Raw genomic sequence first — 12,963 nt, forward strand, 5'->3', positions numbered from 1 at the left:
TCTTAATTTTCCTCCCTTTTGTAAAGGAAAGTCTCTTTTTCAGGATGAATCAAACTACCTAAAATCACCATTGTTCACTACAGCAAGAAATTTCTTAAAAGGGGAAAGCATAAGGCATGAAAAACCCGGTCTTTTTAAAGACTTTAAAGGAGTGAAATCCCTGATCTAAAATGCTAAAATACATACTGTTTATTCAAAGTTTCTGAATACTTGTACGAGTTCATTTTCAGAACTTTTTGCATAATTATTTTTTTCTTTTTCACTAAATATAATTTTTATGCCAAAAATCGCCACAACACAAATCCAAAATAACAAGTCAAAGAATAGCATGAACTCGGTAGACATGTACACATCGACCTATTTTCACTTTAAAAAAAAAAATTAAAGAATTGCCAATCTTGGCATTGCACACTCCCTTGGCTTTGTCTATGTACACAATGATATATTTTCACTTTAAAAACCATATAACGTACAAACAGGACACTTATAATTCTGTTCAATTACATCCAAAAAAGTTTCCTTTCTTCTGTTCTCAACCACCTAAAAAAAAAAAAAAAAAAAAGAAGCTCTTTTGTTCTTTTGTTCTTAAATACCAAACATCCACTTTACCACTGGCAGCCATTTTATATTGCAGAGTACACAATACGCGACGTACTTCTTAACTGACTTCCAACAAATATTTTCCCATCAGTCACATTCACCACAATCACGCAACCAATTACATTATAATAGGATTTCCATAAAATTCAACTACTCAGGTTACCATAAATGAAACAACAACTTTGCGATAATCCAAGGGGCACCCTCAAATATACCTTAACCATTTTGTCTTAAACTCAGTTTTAAAATATGCACTTCTGATTTTGCCTGGTTCGCAAGTTCACAGTATAATTTCTGTAGGAACACAGTATTTTTTTCCAGAAAATCACTAAAAGGAACAACTGATTTGAATCTATGCTTAAAGAGAGTGCTATAAAATTTCAGCCTAGGGAAAAAATTGGGTACTCTTCTGTTATTGGGACTGGATTCAGAAATATATGTATATATGCATGTATGGATGTATAGATGTGTTCATAGTATGCATGTAGATATTGTACGTACATACATTTGTTGTGTGTACATGCACATATACCCACATACAAACATACATTTCTGAATCTGGTCCCGATAACAGAAGAGTACCAAAAATTGCTTGTAAGAAGGTTTATCGATTGATTTTTTAAATAGCTTATAATGTAGATAATAATAATATTGTTACGTCTTTCTTATGCATGGGTTCATGGATTTGGAGTTAATAACAACACTTGCTGAAGAATGAAAACATTTCTTAGCCAGTATTATTCAGGACAGTTCCAAAAACACGTTTATAGTCATCCAAAAATTACGACAAGCACCCTGAAACAGCCAGCAATCGCAGCCTTCAGGCTATCAGGCTACAACAGTAGAGACAGCTTCATGGCAAAGCACCAGAGTACAGCTCCTGACTCAGTTCAGTCATTCTAAGAACTCTACATACTGTTGAGACGCTCCATGCTACAACTCACGATGCACTCAGCAATAAGCATTAAAGTACAGCTCCCGACTCGGTTCAGTCATTCTTGGAGCTCAGCACACTCAAGATAAAACTCGACGAGGCACTAACACGTAATCAACTCGATAGACTGATGATCAGCTCACTGCTAGACTATGAGACACTCACTGTTAACTGACTAACTGCTACTCTGCGTGCAGGCAGGATTTTTCTGGGCCAAACCGGTAAGAATTCGTTCCAGAAGGTTCTGCATCCGTTTATGGCATATCGCCAATTTTGTCATTAAATGGGCAATTTTGTGCCAAATATGGCAACCCTGCCTTCCTTTGAAATTTTCCGGCAAACCTAAAACCACTTTATGGGGAAGCTCTCTTACCATGGCTGGGCATTTCCTAACACTTCCCCCTCCCAAGGACTGCACGTCCCAGGCAGTACAATCCTTGGTCAGTAGCCAAATTCATTACAAATCATACAAACAAATAAGGTAAATAAAGATGAAGGAATCAAGTATTTACACTATTTGCAAGTTACATACACAAATTAATTACATAACAATTTAAATTATATAAATTAAAGATCAGAATGAATTTCAGTCTCATGCTTTTCATTAAGTTATACCTGGGTCAAATACTCTTCACTGCAGTTCTCAGATGTGTTTCTGTTTTGCATATCACAGTCCGAAGATTAAGTCTTTTCAGATTTTTCATCCACAAGAAGATCTGAACAGTTTATTCCACAGTCTGTAGTCTGTTCACATCATGCATATAGTTCACCTCAGTATTTTTAGCAATTGGTGCATGCTTATTTTCCACTATTTCCTGAAAACCAGTTTCGATGTTTGCATTAGAATTATGAACAGAATCCAATTCTTTACAAGCAGAAGTATCCTGGTTTAGAATCAAGTCTGTGTCTGCACTATGAGACATATATTTAGTTTGTGGAAGTGGTGTATTTTCTTGCAATACTGGAACACTCTGCTTAAGTTATACATCAGTTTCTCCCAGCTCTGCATCACATGAATTTTCAGATGATTCAACTAACATGGACTTCGTGACTTTTCTACGAAGTATAATTATTGCAATTGAAATTATGTGTTTGTAATATGTTACTGCATATAAAAGCATCTATTCTTAGTTTAATCAAAATGTATACTGATTTTGTTGGTTTTATCAAAACATTTTGCTAAAAAATTTATCATAATTGTTGCACGTCTTAATGATATTAATTTAATAAAGCAAGAAAGTTTTTGTAATTATAAAGACCATGGATTTTGGTAAAGTATGATCAACTTGGCAAGAACTGCTGTGATGCAATCTTGTGAATAGTCCTTAAGTAATAAATTTATTTCAGTGAGGTGCATGATAGAACTGTAGTAATTATGTCTATCATTATTTCTTTTAGAATCCTGAAAGTGTCATCATCTTTTGCATTTTTGGATATTCGTAATCCGTTGCTTTCCCTACAGAATCTTCAAAAATATGTGCCCATTTCAACTATATTTATTGAAGATATTCTTTTAGAGGTAAAGTTTTTATTTCCTTTTTTATATACAAATATTAATTATTTATTTCCTTTTATGTATACAAATATTAATTACACAGTACATTGTTCTAGTGTTTAACTGATCAAAAATACCATCTTAAAATTTTGGGCAGTATACAGTCAAACCCTCCCATAATTAATCCTTATGAATTTCAAGAGAACAAAAGTTTTGCTTTATTATTATTAATGTAATTATTAAATTTTTTTCATTCTTTTTCAGTTTTACCATATGTTATTAATTTTGTATAAATTACTTAGTGTAAAAGTCATGGCTTAGATCTTTTCCTCCAGTTACACATTTCCATCTAAAGTATGTATTTAGAATTTTGAACAAACATCAGCCTTGGACAGTGTGCTGTCTGACAGCTCAATCAAAGGGCTCAAATGGAGTCAAAGAACCAGTTTAAGCTCTTCATATCAATGGATCAATAGTTCTTTGGCTCAGTAGAATCTCCTAAGGTATGCTTATTGTTCTGGTTTTCCGAGAACTGAGTGCTGCACCTGCCGCAGGTAGCCTTTTGTTAGAATATAGAGAAAGGTGGGGGTGAAGATAAAAAAAAAAAAAAAAAAAAAAAAAAAAAATAGTAACCTAAAGGTGCTTTTTGTTATAATGCCTTCAACAGGAGGAATTTTCACTTGAAAGTTAGAGAAATTCTCGAAAAATGTTTGAGCAAACAAAAAAAAAAAAAAAAAAAAAAAAAATTCACCCTAGGATATTTAGGAAACTTGTTATATCTATTTTTTTAGACATTTGGAATTTCACTTTATCATATAAAACTTCAAGTCTATAGGAAATTGGATAGGACCTAAAAGTTCATTTGTTATAACTAGGGGTTCACTATATCGGGGTTTGATTGTCTTTGTAGCTTTTCTTTTGCCAAAAATAGTTGCTTCACTATTGTCTTGAAATATATGAAATGGTCATATCACTTGATGAACACTGAAATAAAATGAATCCTGAAGTGATATAAAATGAATCCTGAAGTAATATAAAATGAGTGTTGACTAAAAGTACTGGGCCTCTTAGATTAATTAAATCTTCCGATTAAATACTGTGACAGATGATAATTTTGGAGGACATGAAAATAAATTATGTGCTGTTCATTAGATCAGATTGTATGTTTCAGGTTATTTTCTTCATTAATATGATAGGATATTATGTCTAAGTTTGATTTTTTAAGTAAAATGCAGTCCTCTTAATCAAATATAAATGAAGCTTAATATTTTGGATGAACTTCTCTGATCTGATGAGCATTTAATAAATATATTGGAGATGGAAAAATTTACGTACAAGAATAAATTTAGCATTATATTGAAATATGTTAAATTAATATAACATATTTCAATATCTTTGTAAATCTAAGCCACTAGCAACATGGGGATTTTTTTTTTTTTAAATTTTATTTTGATGTGCTTGTTTCAGATTAAAGAAAGTACAAGTGTTAATGGTAGTAACATGTAGAATTTTCATAGTGAAATTGCAGAACTATTTCAGAACTTTACATATCGCAAAATAATAATAATAAACTGATATTTTCTAATTTGATTGTAACTTTTTAATTATGAAAAACTGGTAAAAATTGTTGTGGTATTACAAAGTTGTATAACAAAGTGTATGACGATTTTTTCTCTTTTTTTTCTTTCTTTTTTTAAGATTTCTAGTTGTAGTAGAGGTATTATATGGGAATTTAGAAGTATCTGAGGTTATTGATCAGTTAAAAAATATGAAAGCAAGAAGAATGCAGTTTACAAGTACTTTGAAATATATCTGCGTGGCACTTTGTATGCTTTCTGTTTGAATAAAATCAAAATTTGTGCATGTTGTATTTATGTGGGTTATTTTATGTGTGTCAGCTATAGAGAGTTATCATGAAAATATACCAGTAGGTTCCCACACTTGAGTTAGGTTTTTCAATTTGCTTATATTCTGCATATGTAGGAATGACTAAATATGTATAGCCCACGAATGGGTAATAGTCTTAAACTGGCCCTGGCCACGGCTGTAAATTGATGATGTAAAGATTAAGATAATTTAATATAGTATTGAAAATCCAGCATCCAAAATAACTAGATTGAAATCTAGTGTAATACTTAATTGAATTTTATTCCTGATGAGAGAAATTATACACTGCTCTATGCAATCAGTAATAACTTTAAAATTTTCAATATTGTTTTTTCTTTTTCTTTCAGAACTTTAAAAATCAGCTGTGTTTTTGTTGGGAAAAGAAATCGAATGAATTTTTGATGAAATCAAAGATCTGTATACTGCAGTCATCTAATTGTAATGCTGACTCATGCTCAAGATCAAGAATGTTATACAAAAACTTTCAGAAGCATAGTTCACAATTAGCTTATATTATGCAGACTTCTGGCACTACTGGTGAGCCAAAAATTGTTCAAGTGCCCCATCATTGCATAGTGCCAAATATTTTAGATCTCAGGTTAGTTTTCTAATTTATGCACCCAAAACATAGTTGTGCAAATTCCCCCTTTTTTTCTCCTAATTTTTTAATATTCTATTCAAGCATAGAATTTTTATTTTACTATATAAATGAATCTACAAGTATTTTAATACTAGTACATTTTTCTTTCAGTGAAAGTAGATTAACCTTTTCCAGGGGTCTGGGAAATGTATCATATGTTCACTACATTAAATGAGTCACATATGTTCACCACATTGAAAGAAATTTAGTTTATTATGAAGATTTAAAATTTGCTGTGTAATACGGAGCAGGAAATGGCAAATTGTGGTTATTTATTTTTCTTTGCTGATGGAATAGTTGAAAAAGTGGCTTCAGTAAATTAAAAAAAAAAAAAAAAAAAAAAAAAAAAAGCCTCTATAGCCCATGGAAAAAGATTAAGTAAGCATTTATAAAAGTGTTAAAAATTTATAAAGTGTTTACACATTTTTAGAATGATTGTGATAAAGAATGAAAAAAGTTTATGAATAAAAATTTCTGACAATGGTTTATAAATCAGAAATGTCATCATCATCTTCTTTGTGGCTCTACAGCTCAGAATGGGCCCTGGCCTTCTCCAGACATCTATGGTTTGGGCAACTCTTTTCCAGTTTTTGATCTTTAGAATCCTTAGGTTACTTTGAGCACATTCAATCCATCTCACAGTGAGTCTCACCCGAGGTCTGGTTCCCATGGGCTTTGACAGAAAGATTTTCTTACAGCACCAATTTTCATGCATTCTGGCCAGATAACCAGCCAACTTAAGTCTCTTTAGTTTGAAGAAATTTATTACATCAGGTTGTTTATAGAACTTGCATATATTGTTTATAGAACATTGCTGGGAAAACTAGAAATCAGTGAATGGGATATCACATGTAGATCAAACAAATAACTGCTTATTGACAAAAATATGCATTTTTGAATTCAGGATAGAACATATATTAATGTTTATCACTAAGAAAACCTTTTTGGGGATTAGAAATTCAGAGGGAAAAATTAAGACTGAGAAAGGTTTAAATAAAGATTCTCAAGGAAACAAATTATCATAAATGTAGTGACAACAGGTTTTATTTCCTTGAGAAGTGATATACAAAATTTATCTGTAGTCTGAATTCTAAGCATGCAAGCTAATATGTATATGTTACCGACAAAGTATGAAACGCCGGCATTCTATAGAATGCCTAGGCAATGTAATGCCAGTTGATTTTAGGCAAAGTATGAAATAAAAGAAATATTACATACTTTACCTAGGCATTGTATATAATACCTAGGCATCCTATAGAATGACAAATGCTCTTTAGGCAAAGTTTGAAAAAGGTTATGATAAGGCTATTATTTAAAAGATGTTCATTCCTTTAAAATACAAATGTTATTTTGAAAAATTAATGAAAGAGTGCCGTTAGAAAACTGTTCTTCGAAATATGTAAAAAAAAGATAGTGAGGTGATCTTGATACAGCATAACAAATTTATATTTTCTATCTGGCTGAGACTGGGAATCGGTAAGATCTACCTGACAATGGAAGTTAAATTCAGAATCAATCATAAGTTTCACATCAGTGCCCTTTTTAATACCTTTTTGTTTTTTCTTGCAGGGCTCACAAAGGTGGTTGTTACAGTTCAATATTATTACGTGTTACGTTTTTGTAATTGGTTGAAAGTTCTTTCGACGTTCTGTCACGTCGTTCCTGTGCAATACTCAAATGAGTTTTCACTAAATATGGAAAATAACTCAGCGTTCATGATGTAATACTGTATGCAGTCAAAAGTCTTTAATCCGGACTCGTCGGGACTTTGGGGATTTCGGATTATCGTTTTTTCTGGATTATATGTAGATCATTACTTTAAATCTGGTAAGATCGCATGCAGAAATTATAAAATTAAAAATATGAAACTGTAATTTATGAAATAAAGAGTAATTATGATCTAAGGGGTATCAAAATTTACAAAAAATGCTTAATATTTATTTGTTTATTTTATTAAACATTTCTTTCAACACGCGTATGCGTAAAGTTTACATTACGCATAGTCGAAATTAGAAAATTGCAACCAGAAAACTATTTGATGGGTAATCGTGATATTTATAATGACGAGGAATTTGATTTAAATCATATCAAAGACAGAGTACATCGAGATGAAATACTACATTCAGTAAGGAATTATAAGCCTAATAAAATAAAAACATCTGCCCTGAAGATAAGGATAGTGCTGACAGATCAACTTCCAGTTCATTGAGCGCCGTGACGTCCTTCCCCCGCAGAGCAGCGTGAAATTGATAAACAGATTTCGGAATGGTTAGAGAATCAAAGGATATGCCTTTATCCATTTTTTTGTAGCAATTCCATGTTTTGTTTGATGGACATCGAAACATGCTTTCACTTTGCAGATCCTTTGGTAGCTCCAGAATCGGAAATTCTTTTTGACATAATCGAAAGTTCAAGCTTACTTTTATAAAATTGCTCTAACAGTCTGCAAAAAATAATAAGCCGGATTCAATTAGAAGTTTAAGGAACAACGCAATCGGCAACATTAACTGAAATAGATAATTAGATAATTTTAGCTTAGCTTATACCGTCCATCATACATTAAACGCGCATGCGTAAACATATTATGCGCATGCGTAAAGGTATTATGCACATGCGTTAACGCATGCGCAGAAAGTTTTGAGGTCCGGATTAAAGACTTTTGACTGTAGTACTAATGCTTTCTTTAACTGGATAAATGAATGCACTTTTGTTTTTTACAAACATCTCATCTTGGTGATTCAGCAGCCAGTAGTTCATGGTTCCTTCTTAGTAGTCATTTTGGCTTTTTTACGTCCTTTACTAACTTCTGATAAGTAGTTTCGATTCTTTGAAGCGAATGGGAAATGTATTTCATACTTTGCTGTTTTGTCATTTGGCATTCTATAGAATGCCTAGGAAATATATGAAATATGAATCGTTTCATACATTGCTGGGTAGTTTTAGGCATTCTATACAATGCCAGATTTCAAACTTTAGCAGTAACATATATAATTAGCCTAATTCGAAATGTGCATATACCTGTATTAGGACAGAATTTCTCTTTCAGTTTTTCTGAGGGTGCCACAGTGTTGTTAAAAATAAACAAGAAGTTTAAAAAATGGTGAGTTGTTTAAAACTTTTTAATATTTTCAAAATCTAAATCTTGTGTAATATAAGGTATTATGAACAAAAACAGTGGATATGTGACTAGTTATGCCAAACTATAAATTTGTTTCTTTCATGGAAGTTTAATATATTATGGAAAATTAAATATAGAATTTCTAAAATGTCTTTTATTTTTGTTCCTTTAATTTATGTTTTAATATTAGAATTTTATTCAATTTCAGATCAAGATTCAGTGTTAAACCAGACGATGTAATTTTACAATGTACTCCTCTCACATTTGATCCTAGTGTAATTGAAATATTTCTTGCTGCTTCATCTGGCTCTGCACTAGTTATCATACCTCATATTCTTAGATCTATGCCCAAAAAATTAATGCAAGTCATTGAAGATGCTAAAATAACAATTTTGCAGGTAAAACTTTAGATCATTTTAATCTAACATAAAACAAAGCTTTTTATTAAAGGTGTTTTACTATTTATTTTTTTATATTAATTATTTTTTCAGAAAATGTGAGGATTAGAAATCTTTAGCCATGTAATATTCTACAAATTTATACATTTGACGTATTCATCTATTACTACAAATTCAAAAGTTGGAAGTTTTTGTAGGAAAGTTTATTTGCAAATTATCTCACCAAATTTGTCACATTCTATTAAAATTTTCAATTTTTACAATAATTAAAGATATTCTTTTTAATTATATATGACAAATCCTTAATCAGTATATTAGGGACTTTAGCAATCAACAGTTATCAGATGACTAGTATAATGTTATTAAAATGATTTACTTTCTTGATTCTTATTGATCCACTTTTATTTATTTGTTAATTATATTTAACCATATTATTTTTTCTTTGAAACAATTATTATTATTCATGTTAATATTCTTTTCAAATAACTTTTAATTTCCACTTGTCCCATAGATTTCAATCATTTTGTAAAGAATTTGTTACACAAAATATAAATATTCATTAGTTCTGCAACATTTAATATGTATATATATATATACATACATATGTGTGTATATATATATATATATATATATATATGTAATGATATTTTTAAATCAATTTATTAAATTAAATTCTATTAATATTGCTTAATAACGTGTTAGCGATTCTCTACCTAAATTGCATCCCTATTCCAAAATTTTGGCGAAATCCTTTCTTTAGTATAAAATATATTAACCTGTTGGCGCCCGCCAAATCGCCAAACTCATAAATCTGTCATATTACATAAAGTACTTAAGAACACTCCTGATGAGAAGATAGCGTTACCTCGTGATTTCAATTAATATCGCTGATTGGAGGAGCTTCGTGACGTACACATATGTATAAGTAGGGCTTCTGCTCAAGGTACGAGGAGAGATTTTCATTGATGCTTGGAGATTCGCGTCATGGACGCCAATAGTGATGGACGTTCGAGCTCTGAGCTCCGCAACGGAAATATGGATAACACGAATACGGCGCCGCCAGTAGGCAACCTCAAAGAGCCGAATAAGTGTGCCAACTGTTCCGGGAGCCATGCAGGAAACTGGAGATCCTGCCCCAGATTCCCAGGATCCAGGAATCGGCAGCCACCAAAACCAAGCACCAAGCCCAGTCAGACCGTTGACACCACTAACAAATTTAATCTACAACAGAACACTTTCCCAACACTGCCGGCTGCACACTTTCCCAGTGCAAATAATACTCACCCCGGAGTATCATACTCTGCTGCCCTTACGGGTATGCAACAGGCAGCACCTCAAACTATTCCAAATTTATCGGTCCCCTTAGGAGCAAATTCGACTCTAAATTGTACCGAAATTCTTATGGCTATTATCCAAATTTCTAACCAGCCTGGTATTGACCAGAGCAAATTACTTTTGGCATTCAAAAACGCCTTACCGCAGCTCAGAGTGGCTCCATCTGGTGCTGACGCGGCCTACTACATCTTTGAGAGCTATGTCACTCTCCAATTCTCTGATTCCCACATCCATTAAAATTCAATACTTTGAAAGGGTTGAAAAATCTTAAACTATGCACCTGGAATGCAAATGGCATTCTTTCCAAATTTCATGAGTTTAGAGACTATGTAGAAGAGAAGGATTTTGATATCATTTTTGTCCAAGAGACCAAACTCCAGCCAGGGAGAGCTCCCAAGCTTGTAAATTATGCACTTTATAAAAATGACAGACAAGCTTCGAATACACGTGATGTTTATCATGGTGGCACTTGTATTTACATAAAAAACTCAATCCCGCATCGCAGAATTGACACTCCAAATATGAGCAAACTCGAAGCAACAATCATTGAAATTTTTATTCAAAATTCGCCATCCTTAGTCATGATCTCTGCCTATCTTCCACCAGGTGGAAATTTTCCTGTGGTCGATTTTAATAAACTGCTCAATTTTTCAAATAATCTTATCATAGCTGGTGATTTAAATTGTCACCACCAGCATTGGCGTTGTCATAGATCAAACCCTGCTGGTCGTGGCCTACTAAAATGGGCTCAGTGCGCCCAAATTAAAATCATTGCGCCGGATTCCCCCACTAGATATGGTTCACGGGGTGCCCCCTCTTTTATTGACTTGGCACTCTTTAGAAACATCCCTTTTGGATATCAAGTGACTGTTGAAAACTGTTTATCATCAGATCACAACCCCGTAACCATGGACCTTAGCTGTACCATTTTTACTCAAAATTTTCTGGCACTCGTCTCTACAAATTGGGACAATTTTCGCTTTAAATTAAACTCTAAAAGCATACCCTCCCTCGAAATTAAATCCAGCCATGATATTGACAAGGCAGTAGATCAATTAACAAACACCCTAACTGATACTTATAAGGAAGTATCAAAACCCACCCTCAGACCCAATTTTCGTAAAATACCTCAAGAAATTAAACTCAAAATTAAAGAAAAGAATAAAGTACGGAGACTTTGGCAAAGAAATAGAAATCCTGGCTTAAAAATTCAACTCCGTACTCTCCAAAATGAGATCAAGGCATCATGTGACCAGTTCTTCCAGTCACAATACACGAATTACATTCAGTCCTTAACGACCAGTGATAACAGTCTTTGGCGTGCATCAGACCGCCTACGCAAACACAAATCTAACATTCCGTCCTTAGCTACGGACGCAGCGGTGGCTCACACAGACGCTGAGAAATCCGAATTAATTGCGGATTCTCTTCAAACTCAATTTACACCACATAATGAAGGAATTTTTGCGAACAGCGCAAGTTCTTTCCCACAAGATGTTGAACGTTTCCTCTCCTCGCCCTTCGCGAGAGAAATACACTATACATCCATGAGCGAGGTAAGTGAATACATTACCAAGCTCAAACCCAAAAAAGCCCCTGGTATGGACGCTATTTCTAATCGTATGATTAAAAACTTACCCACCAACTATCTATTTTTCTTAGTAATGCTTATAAATTTTATGATACAGCATTGCTATTTTCCTCAAAGCTGGAAACAAGCACTTATTGTGCCTATTCCAAAACCAGACCAAAGCCTTTCTAACCCTCAAAATTATAGACCTATCAGCCTCCTATCCTCGTTATCTAAGATATACGAGTTTGTGTTACTTAAACGCCTGAATGATTTTCTCCGAAATCACAACGTTCTGATTGATGAACAATTTGGATTTCGAGCAAAACACTGCACCACGCACCAGCTGCTGAGGACAGTGGAGTTCATTCACGAAGGGTTTCGTAACAAAATGCTTACTGGCGCTTTATTTCTTGACATAGCCAAAGCATTTGATAGGACTTGGCATATAGGAATTATTATCAAGCTCATACGACTTGACGTTTCGGCCCATTTAATACATATAATTAATTCGTACCTCACTAATAGATCTTTTTCTGTACGAGTTAATTCTTTCATTTCGGCACCCCGTCCTATACTCAGCAGCGTCCCCCAAAAGTCACTTTTAGGCCCAATTTTGTTCAACATTTTTATAAATGACATACCAAAATCACCTAGTATCACTCTTGCACTTTATGCAGATGATACGGCCATCCTAGCTCAACACAAACGCCTTGAAAACTTGGTCCAAATCATTCAGAGTTATCTCTCTAGCCTTGAGCACTGGCTCATCACTTGGAAAATCAAAATTAATGTTGCTAAATGTGCTGCTATGATATTCAAACGTAGCCCCCTCCCGTACCCTTCCATTAATTTAAAGTTTTTTGACGATTATGTTCCCTGGTCAAACTCTTACAAGTACCTAGGAGTTGTACTTGATTCAAAATTAACCTGGCGCCTTCACATTGAAAGTGTTCTCAATAAAGCGAAAGGTGCTAGAGCCCAAC

At 33.3% G+C, this 12,963-nt stretch overlaps 1 protein-coding gene across 2 annotated transcripts in view; it reads left to right on the forward strand.

Annotated features, from left to right (window-relative positions):
• The window catches only part of LOC118193766 (beta-alanine-activating enzyme-like), an 87,051-nt gene that overhangs the window by 12,012 nt on the left and 62,076 nt on the right, over positions 1-12,963 (forward strand). For both annotated transcript variants that reach the window (XM_085814527.1, XM_085814526.1), the window contains exons 2-4: positions 2,933-3,053; positions 5,264-5,514; positions 8,883-9,072. In XM_085814527.1, coding sequence (XP_085670653.1) covers positions 2,933-3,053; positions 5,264-5,514; positions 8,883-9,072 — 562 coding nt within the window. The remainder of the gene's footprint in view (positions 1-2,932; positions 3,054-5,263; positions 5,515-8,882; positions 9,073-12,963) is intronic.

This window comes from Stegodyphus dumicola, chromosome 4 (assembly GCF_044657685.1).
Source record: "Stegodyphus dumicola isolate Sdum_Otavi_A_Nest chromosome 4, ASM4465768v1".
Taxonomy (NCBI): domain Eukaryota; kingdom Metazoa; phylum Arthropoda; class Arachnida; order Araneae; family Eresidae; genus Stegodyphus; species Stegodyphus dumicola.